The following is a 21,211-nucleotide window of genomic DNA, read 5'->3' as shown; positions in this document are numbered from 1 at the left end:
TATTTTAGCCGGCGCCGTGGCTCAATAGGCTAATCCTCCACCTTGCGGCGCCGGCACACCGGGTTCTAGTCCCGGTTGGGGCGCCGGATTCTGTCCCGGTTGCCCCTCTTCCAGGCCAGCTCTCTGCTATGGCCAGGGAGTGCAGTGGAGGATGGCCCAGGTGCTTGGGCCCTGCACCCCATGGGAGACCAGGAAAAGCACCTGGCTCCTGGCTCCTGCCAGGATCAGCGCGGTGCGCCGGCTGCAGCGGCGGCCATTGGAGGGTGAACCAGCGGCAAAGGAAGACCTTTCTCTCTGTCTCTCTCTCTCACTGTCCACTCTGCCTGTCAAAAAAAAAAAAAAAAAAAAAAAAAAAAGACTTATTTTATTTGAAAGACAGAGTTACAGAGAGAACAGACAGAGGGAGAGATCTTCCATTCACTGGTTCACTTCCCAAGTGGCTTAACAGCCAGGGCTAGGCCAGGAGCTTCATATAAATCTTCCTCATGGGTGCAGGGGCCCAAGTACCTGGGCCATCCTCAACCACCTTCCAGGCACACTGGCAAGGACATCAGAAGTGGAGCACCAGGGACACAAACCAGCACCCATATGCCGGCATTACAGGCAGCGGCTTCACTCACGAGGCCACAATGCCGCCGCCCATGGATTCCTCTTTTAAGTAAAAGTTTTCACACATAAATTGGAAGATTTTACCCATAGATAAAAAAGTAGTTCAGGTTTGATATACTGTGGATCCTTAGAGGTTTCTACTTATGCTGGAAAGTCGTTTGACATTTAAAGGACATTTTATGGCCTTTACTTCAAACTTTGGAAGTTACAATCGGATTCAACATTTACCTCATTGTTTTGAGCCAAAGCAGACTTAATCTGGGCAAATCCAAGATGGATGAGTATGACCTTGCCATATCTCCCTTAACCCCCTCCAGGGTCTGCTACATAATTTGCTGATCCAGTGTAAAATGAAAACATGGGGCTGCTGGTTCCAAGGATAGGAAAAAAATTGGTTTAAAAGACACTAACATGTAAAGTGTTTCCTTTCACTGCTATTTCTCTCTCAAGTTTCCCCGGTGCTTTTTAAATTTGTTATTTACCTTCGTATTAATAAAATAATTATAAGAAAATTTGCCATTTATTTGCAATATAATTTTTAAATGCAGATACAAGAGCATTTAAATTGTATGTGAAATCTCTGAAATCATATTTTATATTTCATATATGTTCACATATTTTGTTTTTATCAGAACACAGCACAAAACTAACTCAGCTGCTAAGATTTCACTTTTTAATACATGCACATGCTACTCACTTTCATATGTTCCAAGATAAAGTCGAGACTTTGCAGCTGGCGACAGCAGAGTATTAAACCAGTTGTGGGTTCCTGTTTAAGTGTGCTGCTCAGACACGGGCGATGCTGGTCCTGTCCTCTGTCCTGCCACATTCCCAACATGAAACAGCTTCTCAGAAAATACTTATCCTTTTGAGTTCACACCAGGGAAACCGTGAGAACTGCGGTTTTCAAAGAGCTCCACTTGCTCATCAAACTGGAAGTTAGTACTGTTTGCAGAGTGGGCCTGCCCTTCATCCATGTGCTCATCTTGTGCCCAGGGCTGCTTTCCGGGATGCTCACTCTGGAACTCAAGTTCTAAGGCCAAACCCTTAGTCCCTCCTTTGAGATCGATCATTGAGGAAAATGTCCTGCATCTGCTTTAGTGGAGAGCACATCCCACCCAGGAGAGTGCAGTTGCTGCCAGCTCTGGAATACAGTGGATCTGGGTTTCAGTCCTGTCTGAAACCTGCCATCTACTATCAGTATGACCTGGGGCGTGTAACCAAACATCTCCGGATCTGTTTCCTGACGTAAAATGGGGATAATACTATGGCCCATCTCACGGGACTTTTCTTAAGGTTATATATGATACCATATTACAAAGCTAAGCTTACCTCCCGTTAAATAAAGTGTACTCAATAAATGGAAACTACTAGGACTGTTATTTTAACTGCACCCTAACCTCATTCACATCCTGGTAAAAGACCCTCTTCTAGTTCTGCAGTTATTTTCTCAGCTTCTCCCTAAGCAGCTCTTAGGAAATGAGTCAATCCAGAAATCTTTGTGTTCTAAACATTGCTCCTTAAACAAAATACAAAGCTTTCTCTGCTAGAAGAAAAGCCAGAATTAAATTAAATCACACTGTTTATAAATAATTGTTTAAGTAACAAGAGACAAGTCTTGTTCCCTGGGTACATCATGCCCTGAGCTGAGCAGTTGGGGCTGTTATTTTGAATATGCCTTCTGGCTTGTAAATTACCCGTAGGCATTTGTTTGACCCAACATAAAATCTCCTCCTCGTGTCAGACAAGTTGAGTACATTGTGAGTGTGGACATGCTTCCCCTCTTCGCTCTGCCAGGGGCACGTGCTCTCAGGCTGTCAGAGTTCTGTGTGCCCTCTGAAATCCTCCCACCAGGAAGAGGCATTGCAGAGGTCACCTTGCAGGGTAAGCCCCCAAACAACTTCGGCTCCAGGAATGCTCAGGGTGGTTTATCTGCGGTCAAGAATAACGGCAGCATGGTGTGTGCTGGCCCTCCTTCACCCCTGGCTGCCTACGAGAGCCTCCTGGTGGTTCTTAAACAATACCCGAGCCTGGGCTCCCCTATAATTAGTCACATCAGAGGACCAGAATCACATCCATTTTTGGTGCTTTCATGAACAGCAGGGTTGAGGACCACTGGAATAGTGCAGAGAACAGGAGCTCTGTCTCCTAATTCCTCACTGGTCACCAATCAGCTACTCTCTCTCTAAGCACCAGTGAAATGATGAAGGCAATGAATTAGCTGATGGTTTAAATGTAGGTCCAGTTCCTCATCTTAGACTACTGAGATTGTCTGGGTTCTAACTAGTCGGTCTCAACTGAGGATGATTTTGCTTACCAGGAGACATTTAGCTCTGTCTGGAGGCCTTTGTGGTTGTCACAACTGGGAAGTGCTGCTGGCATGTATCCAGTGGATGGAGACGTGGGACGCTGTGAAACTTGCAATAATGCACAAGACAGCCCCCTCAGTAAGCAAGGGTCTGGCTCCGAATTTCAAGACAGGTCGAGATTGAGAAACCCTGCTTTTAACTAGTTCTCTGGACTTGACAACAGAAAACCTCCTTACCATTTCCAGCCAGCAACAGAAGAGATCTTTCAAGCAGAGCCAGGAGGTGCCGTTTCTGCACCAGCTGGTTCCTTTTAAATCATACCCACTCTCAAGGCTGGACAAGGGGTAGAGGGGGGAGGCCCCGTAGAAAGTGATTGGTGGGGTTTCTGTGAGGAAGGGCCTTAAACTTCTGCAGTTGGAGTGCCGGCAGTAACCTTGCAGATAAGCCCTGGCCCACAAGGCAGGCTCTAGGAGCATGTTCTCTTACAGCGTGTACTTGGCAAGGACATAGCCCTCTCAATTTAGTCAGAGCAGCTGTTCAGGAAGGAATCGCCTCCAAAGCTCACTAAGAGACCCACTGGAAAACCATACCCCCATGTAAATGCCTATCTAGTCCATGGTGTAGTGATGCAGCTCCCTGGCCCATTTACTGGGAATTGACAAGCTGCAACGTGTTCAGGAGAGAGTCAGTACCGTGATTTTCTCTGCCGAATTCATGATACGCAAGTAGTGGAAGGAACGTGGACTGCTGAGCTTAGTGTGAAGAAGATTTAGGTCGTAAGCCTTATTTTTATACATATAAAGGGCTGTAATAGGAAAGATGAATTCAGTTCTTCTGCATGGTCCCAAATCATACAAAGATTCAAGGTTCTAAGACCGTGTTTATCGGCACAAAACAGAATGGATTGCCTTACTGGGGAGTTTCTAATAAAGAAAGGTAGAAAATTGGATGACCACTGAACAGCCTTGATGGACTATCAGTCTCTGCAAGCACTGACTGGTCATATATCAGCATTTCTGAAGAAGGGTAGGAGATCGAATGAGATGTTCTCAGACCTCTCTCTTGTGATTTTCTGAGTTACAGCATCACAGGCATCTTCCCACAGTGCACTTAAACAGAGGAGAGAGCGAGCCCTGCAGCAGCCGAGGTAACGCTTTGGCTGAAGCCAGAGAACTTTCGGAAAAATGACAGTGAGAAGGGATGTGTCAGAGGCGAACCGATCAATTACGGGGGCCATTCTGTTTTCCTTCAATGCTGTTTCTGGCAATCTGTGATTAATCAAAGATTTAAGCATTTCTAAGGAAGATATTAATCCTCACACTGTAGAGATACATAGCTGAGATTGTATTTGGGGGAAATACTGGTTATATTCACAGATTAGGTAAGTTCCTGTTGCTTGATGCTCAAGTGACAGGAATTCCTGCCTAAAAAGCTGGCAAGAGAAGGAGCTCTAGTCTGGGATGAAGGAGACCTCCCATCAATCTAGTTTTTTTTATATTTATTAATTTATTTGAAAGGCAGAGTTAGAGGAGGAGGGGGAATGAAATAGAGAGAGGGAGAGAGAAGGAATGAGAGAGGAAGGGGGAGATAGCGACAGCAAGAGGGAGATCTTCCATCTGCTGTTTCACTCTCAAATGGCTACAAGGGCCAACATAGTGCCAGGCCAAAAGCAGCGGCTAGGAACTCCATCTGTGGCTCCCTTATGGGTAGCCAGAGCCCAAGCCCTTCAGCCATCTTCCCTACTTTCCAAGACACATTAGCAGGTAACTGGAATAAAAGTGGAACAGCTGGGACTCGAACTGCATTCATAGGGGATGCCAGCATCATAGGCAGCAGCTTCACCTGCTGTGCCACACAACACTGGCTCCATCAGCCTGTTTTTATGATACTTCCTTTTTCACAGATGGCTGAGGACAGCACTTATTTCTGTGGAGCAAACAAGGCAGAAACCCAATCTGGAAGGAAGTGGTCACTTAGTAAGTAGTATAGAGTTATGGCTAAAAGGCCAGGAGTTGTTAATTGATGGGCTCTGCCTCCACATCTGGATCTGTCACTTTGAAGCTGTGTGATCCCAGGCAAGTTACAGGACTGATCTCTTTGTGCCTTGGTCTATTCCTGTGCAAAGTGTGAGTAAAGATGAGTCTTGCCTCAAAAGACCATGGCAAGGGGCCGGCGCTGTGGCGCAGTGGGTTAACACCCTGGCCTGAAGTGCTGGCATCCCATATGGGTGCTGGTTCGAGTCCTGGCTGCTCCACTTCTGAACCAGCTCTCTGCTATGGCCTGGGAAAGCAGTAGAAGATGGCCCAAGTCCTTGGACCCCTGTATCCATGTGAGAGACCCGGAAGAAGCACCTGGCTCCTGGCTTTGGATCTGCGCAGCTCCAGTGGTTGTGGCCATCTGGAGAGTGAACTATCAGATGAAAGACCTCTCTCTCTCTCTCTGCCTCTCCTCTCTCTGTGTTACTCTATCAAATAAATTAAAAAAAAAAAAAAGACCATCGCAAGGCTTATGGGAGAGATATACATTATAGAGGCTGAAACACAGTATTGGATCAATTATATTTTTGTTATCAGAGTCATCATCTCATTAGGCACAAAGTCAGGAACATGGGTTACTTGGACAAGACTCCTACTTCTGGAAATGATCCGTGATCAGCGCAGGGTCTGAGGAGAAAAGAGTTTAGTGACAAAATCCCTAGAAGGCCCTTCTGAGGAGGAGCAGGACAGTTTCCAAGCGTGGGTTTGGAAGGAGGAGGCAAAGTATGTCAATTGCAAGGATAGGTGAGCTGTGGGGAAAGGGATGGTGCCCAGTTCCAGCTGCTGTCCTGCTGCCAGTGCTGTGAGGTCACCGGCACCCCCAGCAAGGATCCCCGCTGGCTGCCTTTTGCTAAAACAAACAACCCAGGGTGCTCTGGGTTATATCCAGCCAAAGAGCCAAGAGCCTACTTCTCACAAAATGATTTCTGAATTGTTTTTCTCATTTTCATGCCTTTTTCAGGCTATTTTTAAACAAGATTCTTAGACATATTTCACAGTTAGAACTGCTCTTGGAGAGTTTTATATTCTCTAAGAAATGAGTGGATCCATATTTTGATAAACCTGACAAACAAATATATTTGGTGTCTGCTCCTGTTCCTTTTATGAGCAGACTTTTTTATTTTTTCTGGCTGGTGTAATTTCCTTTTCTCTTCTATTTGTAAATTTGTGTTGCCCACTTTGAGTTTCTGAAAAGGAGAGAGAGACAGTGTGTGTATCTATATGTACACATATAAATGTATATGTCACGAAAGTCATATATAATAACTAGTTGCTTTAGGGATAGTTTAGTCCTCTGGTCCAGACGTTATCATCTTCATCTTCATCCTCAACACTTTAGCAGTTTCCAATTACTGAGTACTGGTTATATGCCAGGCATTGAGTTGAGTTCCTTGCATATATTTCATTTCAATGAATCCTTTATGTACTACATGGAGCATGTATTATTATCCTCATTTTACTCATAGAGAAACTGAATACATGTCCACCTAATATCAAAGCCCCTGATGTCAACCACTAAGCTGTGTGTCTTGCTAGTTAACTCAAAACTCTTAAGAATGCAGAACTGTTTGATTTTTAGACAAGGGAAGGACTTCAGAAGTGATCTGGTCAAATATCCAACCAATATCGTGATCTCTTAAAATTTTGTCTGTCAGGTAGCTCTGTCTATCCTCTCAGTGAGGGGTAGGTCACCATTATCAAAGGCAAGGTATTCTTCTGTTGGAAAACCCTAGTTGTTAAAAAGTTTCATCAACTTTTACTTAGAGTTTAGTATCATAAAGAAATGATAGCAACAATCCAACTCAACTAGTCCAATAGCTTTTCAAGCATTTCTGTTTCTCAGGTATAGAAATCTTTTGTTCAAATGGAATCTTCCTTGAAAATGTGGACAATAGAACTGCTTTGTTCAAACCAGGTATTTGGTGTCAAGATGTCTATGCACAGAATCATAGTCACAGCCCCATCCCTCTGATATTTCCTATGGCCACGCCAAGAGGTTAGTTGTCAAAATCTTGTTAAAAACTAATCTGAAATAGATGGCTGAATCCATTTTTTTTACAGGTAAGGAAACTGAGGCTCAGAGAAGTTAGTCAGTTTGCACATAGTAGTACTGTATCAGAGATAAAAGACCACAATCCTGGTCTCAGAACTCCTAGACCAACCTCTCACTTAGTCATGATTTCATTCACGCATCCATTTCCTCCTTATCACACTCCTAACAGGGACCCAGGGATTGTTCTATACAGTGAGAACACAGTAGAGAAATAGATAGTTGTAGTCCCTTCCATTTAGAAGCACAGAACCGAGCTTTTACCTTCCCGGTTCTTTCTGGTGGTCCATAGTTCCTGCTCCCCACCGCCCCCTGCCAGCTCACATTAATCAGACCATACTGTGCAGTTTCTACAGTCCATTTTCTCCATGACTTTCCAAAGGGTCAGATCTATAACTGATCTCATGGCTACTCACATACTTTGGCAATTTTAGGGTGTGCTTTGATAGAATTGCAAACTATAATTCATTTTTCTGCCTTTCATTTTCTTTTGGGACTATGTATAATATAACCATAGAGAGAGAAGCTGTTTCAGGGGAAGCCAGAAAGGCCATTAAGGCTTGTGGGATTTAGAGAGCAAATGCCAGCTGGGTTAGGTTGTAACACAATAATCCTGAGCAGTAACATGTGACCTGCAGTGGGTAGACAGTGAAAGGAATAGAAAGCCCTTCTTGACATAACCCAGTCTCACTTCTAGTTCCATTTCCTCAGTTCTCTCCCATGAAGACTTGCTCCCCTTATCTAGATCTTCATACAATAAGCTTATAAGATTGATCAGCGTTCCTCAGATAAAAAGTGAGTTCTTTTGCCTCTGCATGATTTTTTTATTTCTGTTTTATTTTCTTGCCTGACATAAGCCTACTCCATACTCCAAGAACTGTTCCAATATGATCTCCTAGATCCTTGACCCTGGTCCCTTCAATCTTTAAGCACTGATTAATTGCTTACTCCTCTGGGCTTTCAAGCCACTTCCTTCTCTTGGAAGCTCAGCTTATCTTGGTATCCCAGGTATTCTTCATGCACCTGGCACATTCTCTGTCATCGGGGCAGCCTCTTCAGAGCAGGGTCTGGGGACTGAGGGTGCCATCAGGTCAAAGTACACATTTAGTGCCGGTTTCCTGAGACTCGAATTCAGATCTCAGCAACACCACTCTGCATGTTCAACCTGGGGCAAATTACTAGGTCTCATTCCACTATGCTAGAGCCTGCAAATAATAAAACTGATCGGATAGAATTCTTGGGATCATCATACAAAATAGCCCATGATTTGCTTAGCATGATAAATGGCACATAAATTTTTTTTAATTATGACTCTAACTTTGAGGCATTTTCTCCTATTATTTTTATGTTGTGGCATATTGAAATGGTTCAGTAGAAGAGACAGACAAGGCAGTCTGCCCCAAAGACTTCAAGTTTCAATCCTTTTATTTGTCACTGAAGAACTGTGATAGACAATCAAAAAAGATCTTGCAAATAGATTGGTATGTACATTGGTGTGAAATTTTATGTGTATATTGAAAAACAGGAGAAAAAGTATGTTGGGATAACAATCAACCATGTATATATTGGTGTGGAGTTATATATGTATATTGAGAAGTAGGCAAAAGAGTGCATTGGGTTAACAATCAACCATGGCTGATTTGATCTTGGACTTTGGCATGTTGGAACAAGGACATAGTAGGGGCTGGTGATGAAATTAGTGAACCCCTGGGAATACATTTTGTCCAGAGGCCACAAGGTAATGCATCCCAAATTGTGTAAACTTGGCTGTCTGGGGTCCTTTCTGCAAGTACTACCTGATAGTAGAAAGAACATTGACCTAAGTTCCCAGAGCATCTGTCCTGCAGACATGTTGCTTTATGTCCTTGCCGAGACACCGTACTCTGTGCAATTCCGTTTTCCCAAAGGTCTGATAAGTGCCTTTGTTACTTGCATGCAACTTTGATGATTTTTTAGCATATCAATATTCTACATATACTGTTATTTATTTACTATTTGTTTTTAAATACAATTGCAATGTTTATTTTCATTTATTGGAAATAGATTCTATTCACTGGTTCAGACTTGCAAATGCCTGCAATAGCCAGGGATGGAGTAGGCAGAAGCCAGGATCCAGGAACTCCATCTGAGTCTCTCATGTGGTTAGCAAAAGTACAAGCACTTAAGCCATGATCTGCTGCACAGTACCAGAAAGCTGGATGGAAGCAGAGGTGGGACTCAGATCCAGGCACTCTAGATATAGGATGTGGGCATCTGAAGTGGAAGCTTAATCTGCTGTGCCACAGTGACCTCCCAAACGTATTTTTAATCTAGGTAAATGTATTTGTATAGCAAACTCTATATCATGACCTTAAATGAAAAACCAACTACAGAAGATGATTTTAAAAATAAATGCAATGAAATCATAGAAAGTCATTAAGATTTAACTTGATTCTGTTTTTTGCCAAAGGCACTGAGCTTGAGATCTGTTCTCTATTTGTTAGGTATTACAGATTTATTATAGCCAGAATGGGACCAAACTGAGTTTTTCTTTTTAAAATAAGCAGATTGAGTGAAAAAAACAATTTTCAACCCTTTGCTGTGACTCAAATTATTTAATACTTTGCCTATCATCTGCCATACTGCCTGCAGAATACTTTCCATACTTGGAAACATTTGATCTTCCAACATCAAGATCCCATTCTGATTGATAGTGAATTTAAAGTCAAATAAGGGGTGGGTGTTTGGTACAGCAGTTAAGACCACTTGGGATGCCCACATTGCATATCTTTGGGGTGCCTGGGTCAGAGTCCTGAATCCTCTGCTTCCCATCTAGCTTTCTGCCAATGCACACGCTGGGAGGGAGCAGATATTGGCACAAATGCTTGGGTCCCTGCACCCACATGAGAGACCAGGAGGAAGCACCTGGCTCCTGGCTTCAAATCGGTGCAGCGCGCTGGCCGTAGCGGCCATTTGGGGGGTGAACCAACGGAAAAAGGAAGATCTGTCTGTCTGTCTCTCAATGTCTAACTCTGCCTGTCAAAAAATAAAATAAAACTCTTTTCACCTCAAAAATGAATTCATAGATATGAATGGATAGAATTCCAGGTTTGGGAAGCAGAGTACAATTATAGTGCTGGATCCACCATCTTCCATTCATCAGTCCATATTCATAGATTGTATTTCCCTCCTCCTCTAAAATGGACATAAAACTGTCCATTCTTTACAGATTTGCATTGAAGATTAAATGTGAAAAAAGACATGCAAATGCGTTATAAATTGTAAAGGATTTCACCAAAACTATTAAAACAAGAAACTGCATTTAAAAACATTCAACTGTTAGACTATTGGAGAAAGAATTTTTTTTTTAAATGATGTTTTACATCAGGGACTTCGAGCGACTCTGCCAATGTTTCTGATCAAGCATATGTTTGCAGGGAGACAGTTGTGATCTCACTGCATTTTAAGTTGTGGCATCTCAGTTCCACCCTATGCATCCTACCCAGATACATTTAACAGCTTTGCAATGTAATTTCACAGATTCAGAGGTCTTACGGATTCTTTAATATCAATCCAAAAATTACCCTCCCTGTGTTTCCAGTGAAACTACTTCCCTCCACATGGAATAGAAAGTATCAGATACTAACAATAGAATATTAAAAGCCAAATTTGAAGCAATTACCAACAGCTTTAGAGAACAGTCCCACACACAGCTGGTGCCCCCGTCAGAAAGCCTGTATCTGTCACCCACCATCCCTGCTACTCATAGAATCAGAATGTCAGAGCTGCAAAGGATCTTATAGATGAATCTCCCCCTCTTTTAACAGATGGAGCAAGTGAGGCACAGGAAAGGGGCTCTGACCCCAGAGTCATTTGACCAGAGGCTAAAAGGAACAGAGCACAGGTTCCTGTCTTTTGGTTTACTGTTCACATTGTTGCACTCTGCTGTTTGCTTGGCTGAATTAGTAGGGTGACCTCGTATCTATCAGTGAAAGGCACTTACTGAATGTTAAAGGCATGTGTTCCAAGAGTGATCTCTCATACCAGAAGGGGGTCTTTCAAGGTGCAACATAATGAACCATACATTTTAAAAATCTTGAGTAAAGACCTAAGAGGCCAGCAATACTGAACTGTTAATCATTAACAAAAATGTCTGTACAATAACATAAACTAAAACTGTTATAGGCCAACCAAGACCTAGAATTACCTTGTCCCGATTCTCAACTCCTTGTTTGTCCTGCTGAGAGGAGATGGTTGTAAATGTTCCATGGAGTTAGAGACTAGGTCATTGTCCTTTCTCCATGGCTCCTCTCTGACTAGGGATATGTTGCCATAGCCTGAATAGCAAAGAGTGGCATCGGGTGTCAAATGCCAATGGTAGATCTTTTCAACCTTTATTGAATCTCTACAACAGTTTTACAAGAAAGCCAATATAATCTTCAAGAAACATCTAGCAGAGATCCTCTTCTTTCTCCAACTGCTCAGGGGTCTTACACACACACACGCTCACACACACACACACACACCTACACCTACCTCTGTGGCTTCCTTATCCCCCTTTTCCCCAGTTTTCTGCCTTGTTTTTAATCTCCTCTTCTCATTTATGACATTGACTCACCTAGCTCTTTTGCTCTACGTCCTCATACTTCACACTGCTTTTGCAGGTTTATTTTCCCCCTTTCCTGCTAGTTTCCCCAGACATCCCAGAAAATACAGGAGCCCACATGGCAACAACGGTGAGCTGGAGAGGCTAGCAGGAAAAAGTTCCATGTTAACATCCCAGTCATAACGATGTTGCAGTGCAAGAAGGAGCCATGTCACACTGAAAGCTTCCCAAAGGTGGAACAGAAGTAATGTGCACCTCTGCACATATTCATTCCACCTTAGAGTCAGCCATGGTTGGACTAGGAAATGCTAGAGACAGCAGGACCTGAGCACTGGATTTAGCAGTGGTCATTCTCAAGATGTTGAATTTAATCAAGAGCACAGAACAATTAAGAGCAAAGAGTTTAGAATAAAAAAAGACCTAAATACAAAGTCTGATTCTGATACTTGCTGTGAAAATTATCTAAACTGTGAAACTCAGTTTAATTTTCTGTTAAATGGGTATAAATGCACAAATCTATAAGTAAATATAATGCACTTAGCCTTGTGCCTTGCCTATAGGTGCTGCTCTAATGGGTGGTGTTTTTCTTGTTACTAATAACACCAATTACAAATATGATACAAAGGGAATTAGGTCAGTGAGAGTGAAAAATCCATCCTTCTTCCCTCCCCTCTTTTCTATAACTTTTTTTCTTTTTTCTTTTCCCTCCCTCCTAATTCCCTCCCCTTCCTTCCTTCCAGTCATACCATTTCCCTTTAGTAGATATATTCAATAAACATCCAGATAAAGACATAGGGGATCATATAAAGACAGGAGTGCACATCCGGAGTTCTCCAGAGAGCTGACAGTTTAAAATGGCATATGGAAAATTTGGAAGAAGGGATGTGTAACCAAGGATGAATTAAAAGCTATGTTCAGAGCAACTAACAAACTCAGAAATAGTTAGAACTCAGCATTTAGGGAAGAAATCTTGCATATTCTGCTGCAATAAGAATAGACTTCCAACTGGAAAGAAGAGGATATTATAGGGAGGAAGTTGCTGTCCAGGATTCATGGAAAGCATTTAACTGTCTCTGAGCCAAGACATTTGATATTCCAAGGGCTTAAAGGAACTGATTGATAATACCTATTAATGTTGCTTTTTATGGATTGGGGAAAGGCTGGAATCCCAGAGACCAGTAAATATTGCCCCAATTCTTCAAAACAAACAAACAAACAAACAAAAAAACCACTGAAACTAGGTTCCAGAATCTGTAGACTCAGGGCTTGAAGTAGACCTTACCAAAATTCTTGCTTATTACACGAAAGATTTCTGAGTCCAAGTCATATTTTAATGAAACAATACTAACTCATGCCAACTAATTTTGTTATCTATTAGGACAGACTCGCTATTTGGCAAGACATTGGACAACGTCTGCCAAGGTCAGGTTCCTTCATGGGCATATTTACATGTTTAACGTTAAGGAAATCTTGGGTAATCAATCATAATTCTTTTAGCCCTATCCTGCTCAACATTTTCTATCTTGACTAAAAACCCAAAAGGCAGATGACAGTACGCTGAAAGCTCTGGGTAGAACAAAGATGACTTGATCTTCCTATGTGTTTGAAAAATCTTTAAAGGCTAATTTTCATAGGTGCCAAATAATCACACTTTGAATGTTGAAGTTACAATGATTTAAGATGATGTCAGCTGACTACAATGATACCAAACCAACAAAATACTGATACAAACAGAATGTCCTATATTTTGGCTCAAATAAATAAACAAAACAGACTGCACCAATGTTAGAATAAATCATAGGAATTGATATCTGTTGTGTCAAAAAGATAAAAACTGGCAACAAACTCAGTGTCTGCTAATATAATACTGCCTTGTTAGAAATTAACTGAATTTGACTGCATTGCTTTAAGTAAACTAAATTAATGATGAAAAGGACATGATATAAGCCAGGCTCACTGTGAATATTTGTGTTCTTTCCTGGTACTGTTTCAAGAGAGATCACCAGAGAATAACTTGCATTCAGAGGATTGTGCTCATTATGGAAATAATCCAAAAGCCATAATATATAATGCACTATTAAAGAAAATGGGGATGTGTAGCCTGGAGAAGATACAAATAGCAGAAGGCAGAATTTTGAGTGGGCCTGGAGGGCACAGTAGTTCCACTGGAGAGAAGTTACAGGGAGGCAGATTCTGGCTAAACATTAATAGGCTGTTTCTAATAGCTAAAGTTGCTCCAAAATAATTATGGGCTGGCCTGTTACTAGAAATTCCTAAGTAGAGGCTCATCTAGCACCTGTGTGCATGGTGTCAGAGGGTTCCTGGACGGGGTGGGTTCTTTCATGAGATGGTCCCTGGTGTGCATTCCAGTGCTGAGGTTCTCTGATCTTCTCCCCCTCCAGGGATGCAGTGGAGTGTGGAGGCCAGTGGGAGAGTCAATGCCACCCTCCGGGAACTTCTCCCTTGGTGGCTTCTCAAACCAGTGACACTTAGGCCCCTGAGACAATGACCTAGAAGAAAGCAATGCCTCTGAGAGAGGAGCAGGTCCTACAATGCGGCTTGTGTGTGACTGCACCTGGTATTCTCCTCATCTGAGGTTCTTCTGTCCACCAGAGCAAGCATCCCACGCACTTGGAGCTCTTCCTCCGAGATTCCGAGAGGTGGAGTTTGAGAAAGTCAGGGGACAGAATGACTTCCTTGGTCACTTCTCCTTTCACAGCAGTCCCTCTTCCTGGAGTCTCCACTCTTGCTCGACAGGCTCTGTTATCCCTCACATGTTCCCTTGCTGTGCCTGGTCTGTATTAGTCATGTTCCAAACATGATCACTCACTGTGTCCTCTCTCAATTGTCAATGTCTCCAAACAGATCTTCTTTGCTGTGTCTGCTCAGACATTGTCAACACACATCTTCCGTGTGCCTGTCTCGGTCAGAATTGTGTTCCAAGAGCTCACATTTCTTGCTTGGTCGCGTTGATCACAGCCATGTTAAGATCGTTGCGTGTCTTTTCATCACCCTGTGGTGGGCCTCAAAGACACTCTCCTGCCTGTGTCTGGGTCCAACTGAGGGTCTTCCTTGCTGGCGCCTCAGTCAGTTATGGACTTCCACTTGCTCTTTCTTGTGTTCGGTGTCAGTCAGTCCCTTTCTCCAGGACATGTTCCTTTTATTTACCACGGGATCACAGAGGCAGAGATCTGTCAGAGGAAAATGGTCTCCACGGCAACCCTGGGGACACCAACAACAGACAGCTCTTTCCAGTGCCACTCTCCTATCTGCTGCGAGATGCCTGCTGTCCTGTCATGCTAGAATGGGACATCTTCCCCTTGAGAGCCTTGCACAGGGCTGGCAGCATTGCAGTTGTTTATTACGAGACTCTGGGATCTTTGCTGCAAGCTCACAGTGAGCTTAATGTAACCATGGCACTGATTTCAGCCTTGTCGCTTCCAAAGAAGAGGACTGTTGGAAGCTCACACTGCATGGACACATCACTCTCCACTGCCTCCCAGGTGCAGGAGAGTGGGGCCCAGCAGTGCTGAGAGAAAACGATGTTTGATCTGAAGTCCAAAGACCTGGATTCTGCCTGTGGCTCTGCCCCTAATACGCTGTGAGATCCTCAGTAATGCTCCTCATCTCTGGACCGGACTTTGAACAACTGTCAACCCACGTTTGGATTAGGCGACTCTAAGATTCTTTATGTTTCCAGGACAACAGGATGCTGCTACAGCCACTTGCTACCTCAAAAGCCTTCTGGCTTTCTTTCAAAAGGATTGCCTTCCTCGTGTGGGCCCTCTAGACCCTGACCGTGTCAACTTTACCTTTCAGGCTAACCTGGATGTCTTTGACTTGAAGCAGAGCTCATAGCTCTTGGCAGCTGCCTCAGAGTAAAGGTGCCAGGGGGTTAAATGTACTTCCAGGGCCATGTGAAGTCTTACCTCTGATCTGGGCTGTGGTTTAATAGCATTTCAGGACCATTCAGCATTTTTTTTTTCTCTTGCTGCTTCTGAAGTGTCAGTTATCAGTTCCAATATGTTTACTTTAAGAAACTTTGAGAAAGAGAAGATTGCCCAAACCATCCAAATGTAAAATATAATTATCTGTACTGTGAAGGCTTAATTTTGTCAGGGAGAAAGTTGCCTGAGTAAACTCTCAAAGACAAATGTTATTTTGAACTCTCGGATGTTGGTGAGAAATATCTTCAAGGAAGAAATGTCCCTGGTGCAGGCAGGGACTCTCCCTGATCGGTGGAGTAGATTCAACTGGAGATGTATATTCTTGTCCGATATGGCGAAAGTTTATTGAGGTTCTAACACCCTGAACCTGTGATTGTACCGGTCCCCTTTGATTTTCAAGTCACTGTACCCCTGCTGTCACTAGGCTAAGCAGCCACCCCTAGAAGGCATGCACCATGATGAGGATGGTAGTTTTCTGATCCAAAGAAGGGAGCAGAGCAAGCTTCTGAGACTCAAAGTTCTGGACCCAGTGATGAAATCCAACCAGTCTGCCCCAGCTGCCTGTACACCCTTCCCACTGCCTCCACCAGCCCCTTGTGCAGGGAAAGTGCAGCATGAAAGCAGGAGGTGCACCGAGTCCACTCCTGACTTGCCGAGTGATTTGAACCAACGGCTGAACACCTCTGGCCTCAGAGGATTCCTCCTGACTACTTCACTGAGCTGCTGTAGAGAGAAATCATTTTTTGTTAAAGCATTCTGTAAACCGTAAAATGCCATTCCCTATGTTTATTATGACTTGGATCTTTTGGATTACTGTGAATGAACATGAGCTCTCGAGGATTAAGGATATATTCATTAAGAGATGAGCCAGTTTAGAGAATGAGCTATCTATGATGAAAAAGTATATTCGTGAAGCACCCTTTGGGTACCAGCTCTTCCAAATCAACCCCTGCTCATTTGGTCACTCTAGATTGCCCAGCACACAGAGTAATACATCTCAAATACTGTCATTTAAAAGGATTTTGTTGTTCTCAAAGTAAAAGGGTAGCTGGGGAGAGATGTCAGCTACTGGCTGGTTTGGGTAAGAATGAGCCTAGCTTTTCCCTGTAGTTCAAACCACATGGAATAAATACACATGCTTGTTTGTTGTAAAATAATATATTTGAGAAAAAAGTACCCAGTCCATAGAAATAATTCCTACCACGTATATTCAACATATATTCCTATATTTAAATTCTGTGAAAAAACATAGGGCAGAATATATGAATGACTAGTTGACAAGAATTTTATCCGAAGTGACTACAAAGACACAGAAACAGATAACTTTTGAGATTTTTCTTTATCTGACAGTATATGTAAATTATTGCTAGTTATGATTTAATGTTATTTCTGGTAATATCTTGATTTTGTTTACATTTTTAATAAAGCAGAATTACAAATGGGCCATTTGTACAGTTTATAATGCACTGAGTCCCCCTGTGTGATCAACATATAAAGTATATGTGTGCCCATTATATTAACATGGAGTTTAATTTTATAATTTTAAAGCATTAACAATTTTAATGATGGTTTTATCTTTGTGGTTTTTTTTTTTTTGAGATTATTAGTTATAGCAGTGAAGGGCTTTGAAGGTATTTGTACCTGTGATTCTAATTTTGTTTCCATGGCAAGTACCCTTGGCTTTATTATATCTACTTTCTGATGCAGTTCCCAGAAATGTGTTCTGGGGTAAACAGGAACCTATATAGATTTTTTTATTGACAAATTCTATATTGATAAATGTCACATCTGTTTATATGAGTGCATTCTGTACATGTTTATATAACCTATATAGGAAAGTAAATATTAAGTCTAAAACTAATAACTGAATTTTGAATATGCAATAAAATGCCAAAATCCACCTCCATGCCTCAGTTCTCTAACTCCAGGAGCCCAGTGCATCACCCAGAAGCTATTGGTGTTTGAAGCTGGGGGAATTCTGTGTCTACTATGAGGTTCTCCACAAGTAAAGCCAGAGCTCCAGGACTCCTGCCTTTCACCTTCATCTGGGCATTAAGAATGATGATGGGTCTCTGACATGGTCACCCATGAGCAGAGGTTGGGAATCCAGCCCAGCCACTCTGAGGGCATAAACAAGGAGCCATTCAAATCTGTATGGTAGTTCTATATCCAGGGTTGCTGCATAGATGTTATCAAGCATGTGCCTCCTTACAGATACTGTGTTTGTGTGTGCATGGGGCTGTGTTGGGGGGACTGACACACTTCCCCATGCAAGAACCTGGAGGCCAGCAACTTTAGGCCCAGATTACATGTCAATGACATCCAGGTCCTATCTCTTCTGAGTGCAGGCAGTGCAAAGAGCCCTACCGCCATCAGTTCCCAGAATACTGACCCTAGCTTTTCTGTTTAACACTTAGACTCTCCATCTTCTCAATATAAAATGCAGAGGGTATACACTAAGTATTTTCAAACCAGAATCCGTTCTTCACAACAAACTTCTGGAATCCCATTGCATAAAAGCCTCAAGCATGATAGGGAAAATATTTTGACTGATTATAATCCATGCCCTCAACAGAATATCTTTGGAGTCCATGCCTTCATGAGCTGGACCAGGGATTTCCTCTGAAGATTAGCAATAGTGCCCAGGTCCAATGCCCACTCCGCTTTCCTTAGTTTGCAGGAGCACAGTCCAGAATATTGCTGAGAGCTGTTTTTCTAGGTGACAACCCTTTCCTCACAATCACACCTGCAAACCTCTTCATGCATAAAGCAGCCCATCTCTTGACACTTCTTTCCTAAGAAGGAAACCTGGGCCTTCACTGGCTGTGAAGCTCGGGCAGAGTAGTAGAGGCCAGAAATGTCCTGCAGAAGCAGTCTCCATGCTAACCTAACTAGGGGGGACTATCTCTTGCTGTCTTTCCAAACTGTCTATTTTTCACTTTGGATGAGCCATCTCCAGACTCATCCAAGGGGAAAAGTTAGCACTGCTTTTAGCAATAGCAATTCAGCATGCAGATAGGCAGATTAAGAAAAAAAAAAAAGATTTATCCATCTATTCGGAATTCAGAGTCACGGAAATAGAGAGGGAGAGACATCTGCTGGCTCTATCCCTCAGTGGCCCCAGTGTTTGGGGTAGTGCAAGGCCAAAGCCAGGAGCCTAGAGCTGCTTCTAGGTTTCTCACATGGGTGCAGGGTCCAAGCATTTGGGCCATCTTCTGCTGCTTTCTCAGGTGCATTAGCATGGAGTTGGATTGGAAGGGGAGCAGCTAGGACAGGAACTGGCGCCCATATGGGATGCCAGTGGGTGGTTTTACCTGCCACACCACCACACCAGCCCCACCAGATAGCTTCTGAACACCTGCCATAGCCTAGGGTCTGTTGCCAGAAGTATATTAATGAACAATGCTGATGTGGCCTGTGCTGTGGCACGGCAGGTTAATCCTCTACCTGCAGCTCCAGCATGCCATATGGGCACTGGTTCCAGTCATGGCTGCTCCTCTTCCAATCCAGCTCTCTGTTATGGCCTGGGAAAGCAGAAGATGGCCCATGTCCTTGGGCCCCTGCACCAGCATGGAAGACCCAGCAGAAGCTCCTGACTCCTGGCTTCGGATGGGCCCAATTCTAGCCCACTTGGGGAGTGAACCAGCGGATGGAAGACCTTTCCCTCTTTCTCTCCCTCTGTCTGTCTGTAACTCTACCTTTCAAATAAATACAATCTTAAAAAATACTGACCCGATCTCTGCCCTCTCTTCTTTGGGAACCAGAAAATAAACAAGGAGACACAGATACCCAAATTAGACAAGCTTAGATACTGATATGTGCTATAAAGAATGCTAAATGTAGAGAAGAACAGCGGTGCTGTACTGTTAGCTGGATTAGTTAGGATGGATCTGAAGCAGGCAATTCTTGTGGCCAGGAGCTAGAAGGCAGAGGATTTTACTTGAAGGAATATCATAGACGAAGGAAACAGCAAATAGAAATGCCCTTGAGCAGGAATGCACCTGATATGGGGGACTGGGGCTCAGTGAGTGTGGGAAAGGTGATAGGAGAAGGGATCAGAGATTAGTAAAGGCTGACACTAAATCAGTAGCATAAGATAACATTCACCACTTACATAATTATGCATCAGGCTTAGTTGGAAACATTTTACATGTTACCTCTTTTAACCCTATAAAGTAAGTATCATTTTCTTATCATATGGATAAAGAAACCAAGCAACTTCAGAGAGCTAACCTGGAATTCTTTCAAGGAAGCAGAAATTACCTGGAGCTGGAAATGGAAACACAGCCTTTCCTCCCGGACCTTATTCCCTGAGGGACTGGATCCACCTGAGGACTTCTTCCTCCACACAAGGACCATCTTTGAAAGGATGGATTCTTTTCCTGTACATTTTCCCCTTTTCCTTGCTTCTTTCTCTTTGCAGTGTTGGCTGTCTGTGAATAAATGATGCTTCGTTTGCATGGTAGTGCTTCGTTGATTTTACATTAACTCCAAATGACATTAACTGGAAGGAAAAAACCAACTCTGCCAGCCAGCAAGTGGTTTCCTATTAAAACTATTGATTTAATAAAAAAAAAGGGGAATCGATTTGGTTATACAATCAGTTGATTTTTCTCATACATTTCTTATTGCTAACTTTGCTGACATTATCCTTCCACAAATGACACTATATTCCATCTGGACTGGGAAATCAGGCTTTCAACCACAACACCGGTCACGCCATTTCCCTAACCAAAATTCCCCAAGACTCCTGGTTGCTCACCAAATTCTAGGTTCTCTATAGGTTTTCTAACCATGTTTACAAGTTTTGCCTCCAATTATTCCTCTTCAACACTGCAGAGCCAACCATATGTGTTTGACTCCATATCTCTTTGCATTCTGCATTCAGGCTCCTGCCCCTCCTGTTCTTTCAATGGGGCACACTTCCCCTGGCATCTCCTATTGATGCATTTCCAGTGCCACCTTCTACTTGAAGTCTTTTTCAGTCTGCAGGAGAGTAGGATGTATTTGACCTATTCTAGTCCCCAGTCCCTGTACTTGTTCTGCGACATTGGGATGTGCTTTTCGGTATGGTTCATTAATCATGCCCTTCTGAGCTCCCCTGCCAGATTCTGAGCTTCTTGAAAACAGTGGCTAATTTGTATTGCACCTCCTTTTCTTTCTACTGCTAACCACAGGTTTCTGTGCACTGAAGCCCTCCAATAAATTCATTGCGTTTACTTGTTTGGAAGACCTCAGAGCTTTTCATTGTTTATAGCATCTGCACGATACCATCCCACTTCCTTCTTTCAACCTGAAATCTCGCTACTCCTCTGACATTTGATACGCCATCCCTGTGAAAGCTGTAGCCTTCTGATAAGAGGAAAATCCTTCTGTGACAGTTTTGAATAAAACCAACATGTTATATTTCTTGAAACAGTAAAAGAATTCGAGGTTTCAAACATCATTATTCCTCTGATTTATGTGTAGCAAGTTTTTTTGGTTCAAGTCTTTATTGTAAAATAAATTAAGCTTGAAGTCATGTATTTATAGACTGCACTGATTAATCAGGTGGAAGCTATGTTATCTGACATTGCATAATCCTGGAGGACACTGACCACTATTTCATTAATAATGGCATTGAGTGAAGGGACATGGAGTGAACAGAGTGTGAAGCAGGCCATGGATGTGGAGCA

The 21,211-nt window shown here is 42.9% G+C and overlaps 1 protein-coding gene and 1 long non-coding RNA gene across 11 annotated transcripts in view; one reads left to right on the top strand and one right to left on the bottom strand.

Moving 5' to 3' along the window:
• Positions 1-21,211, top strand: part of HTR4 (5-hydroxytryptamine receptor 4) — a 188,353-nt gene that overhangs the window by 143,121 nt on the left and 24,021 nt on the right. For 6 of the 9 annotated variants that reach the window (XM_089334940.1, XM_089334938.1, XM_008255221.5 and 3 more), the window contains one exon: positions 13,992-17,436. The exons of the other annotated variants lie outside the window; for them this stretch is intronic. In XM_089334940.1, coding sequence (XP_089191066.1) covers positions 13,992-14,082 — 91 coding nt within the window. In that variant the 3' untranslated portion in view covers positions 14,083-17,436. Of the gene's footprint in view, positions 1-13,991; positions 17,437-21,211 lie in introns of those variants that run through there. 9 annotated transcript variants of the gene reach the window in all.
• LOC149126104 (uncharacterized) overlaps positions 1-21,211 on the bottom strand; it is a 34,991-nt gene that overhangs the window by 822 nt on the left and 12,958 nt on the right. The window contains exons 2-3 of one of the 2 annotated variants that reach the window (XR_016235359.1): positions 19,800-19,969; positions 16,128-16,259 (exon numbers count right to left, since the gene is read on the bottom strand). This is a non-coding gene — a long non-coding RNA (uncharacterized LOC149126104). Of the gene's footprint in view, positions 1-16,127; positions 16,260-19,799; positions 19,970-21,211 lie in introns of those variants that run through there. The other variant, XR_016235360.1, reaches the window with a different exon arrangement.

Source organism: Oryctolagus cuniculus, chromosome 6 (genome assembly GCF_051225735.1).
Source record: "Oryctolagus cuniculus isolate XC-2025 breed Fujian yellow rabbit chromosome 6, ASM5122573v1, whole genome shotgun sequence".
In the NCBI taxonomy this organism is placed as follows: Eukaryota; Metazoa; Chordata; class Mammalia; order Lagomorpha; family Leporidae; genus Oryctolagus; species Oryctolagus cuniculus.
This window is presented reverse-complemented; position numbering and strand designations above follow the sequence as displayed.